This window comes from Sinocyclocheilus anshuiensis, unplaced genomic scaffold (genome assembly GCF_001515605.1).
Source record: "Sinocyclocheilus anshuiensis isolate Anshui unplaced genomic scaffold, SAMN03320099.WGS_v1.1 scaffold103, whole genome shotgun sequence".
Taxonomy (NCBI): Eukaryota; Metazoa; Chordata; class Actinopteri; order Cypriniformes; family Cyprinidae; genus Sinocyclocheilus; species Sinocyclocheilus anshuiensis.
In genome coordinates this window covers 575,857-577,564 of record NW_015548201.1, presented here as the reverse complement: position 1 = coordinate 577,564, position 1,708 = coordinate 575,857, and the positions used below count along the sequence as shown (strand labels likewise).

The 1,708-nt window shown below is 38.6% G+C and overlaps 1 protein-coding gene across 1 annotated transcript in view; it reads right to left on the bottom strand.

Moving 5' to 3' along the window:
• Nucleotides 1–357: 357 nt before the first annotated feature.
• Nucleotides 358–1,708, bottom strand: part of LOC107653302 (uncharacterized) — a 55,021-nt gene continuing 53,670 nt past the window's right edge. The window contains exon 4 of the mRNA XM_016439980.1: nt 358–1,403. Within this exon, the coding sequence (XP_016295466.1) occupies nt 358–1,403 (1,046 nt within the window). The remainder of the gene's footprint in view (nt 1,404–1,708) is intronic.

Here is a 1,708-nt window from a genome sequence, read left to right as displayed (position 1 = left end):
AATATGACGCTAGATGGAAATCTTTGACCATTGCGCCTCGCAGCTTTTTCAATGTGTCGCGCTCCAGACCCAAGCTTCTTTTCCATTCATCAGCTGCGACTCTGCGCGCAATTGGATACTATTATGCACGTCTCGTGTTTATAAGAGCAAAAACTTCTGATTGGCTAGTAATGTTAGTTTGGTTGAGAGTGAAAGCTGAGCTCTCTCATACCATTGGTAGGCGAACTCATGGACTCAAACGTGATATCAACAAATATTTTTTTAAATGTAGGATTATTTTTTTCTGCAGCCAAACGCTGCACACCGGAGATCCGGCACGGTGCCGGAGAACTTTAAGCCCTGTATTTGTTGCATTTATTACTTTTTACCAGTTAAATTACCAAAAAAAGCCATTAAATGATGTACGGCCCCCTTATTTTTCTGCTGTTCTCCAGTTTTCTTCAGATCCTCCAGGTCCTTTATCCATTCATCTTTTCCCTCCTCCTTCAGTCGGGGAATCAGGAAATCCAGATGCCGAAGAGTGAAAGCGCTGTCTGCTTTTAATGCGATCTTACACAGATTCATGATGATCGTATAAGCTTCATGCAGCAGTTTGGACTTTTCATTTTTAATCTTCTCCAGATCACTGTCGAGTTTCGTTTCGATTTCTGTTTTTCTTTGAAACTCTTTCATGATACTTTCATGTTCCTGTTTAGTATCTTCATATTTATAAGTTGTGTAATTGGTGATTCTAGGCTTTTCCCCACTTTTTGGATACTTCTGTTGGAGCTCATCAAATGTCATAGTGACTGTCTTTGTCGTTGTCACATATTTTTTGTCCTCTTTGTTGTGTTTGCTGTAATGACACTTATTAGTACACACAGTGCAGTGGTCTTCTTTCATGACTTGACACCTTTTAACATTATCGAAAGGGATCAACCAGCAACCATACTCATCATGACAGGTTTCCTTACAGACAGAGCAGCAGGTTGCCAAGTCGTTCCATTTCTTCAAAAAAGACCACGACCACACTATTACAGGTTTTATGGGGACTTTTTCTTTGAAAACCTGTTGGACTGTAAACTTAAAGTTCTCACACTTCTCAATCTTTTCTCTGTTCTGTCCTAGGGCTTCCTGAATCTGCGTCAGTTCTTGGGTTTTTAACTCCTTCTCAGTGATTCGCTCCATCAGATTAGAGACACAGGCTTCAAGTTGTCTTCGCTCTTTCAGAACATCTAATGTCATCTGAACACTTTTTCTGTTCTTTTCTTCCAAGAGCGCCAAGAACCGATTAATGCTTCTCTCTCCCATTTCCCAGTCTAATCTGTTGCGATGCTGATACTCTTCATCTCTTTCCTCTTTCTGTCGGTTGTTGAACAAGAAGCAAACAGGTTTATTGTTTTCATCTCTTCTGCAGGGAAATACTATGGCAAAGTTATCGCTTTCCTTATTCAAACTGATTTTTTTTTCATGAATATATGATTGACCTGAAGAATGAAAGCTATATCATACACTTGAAAAATTATGAGCTTTATCACGCTCATAAACACTAGGGGTGTGACAATACACTTAGCTCACAAGGTGCAGAAACTTGATTCACTAGAACGAGACAATGTTTAAATACTTTAAGAAATTTTCAAACGACTAAATATTTGTCTTTTAATCACAAAAAGTAAAACAATGCAGTTGTATTTTGAAATGTTTTAACTAATCTAGGGCTTAACCAATG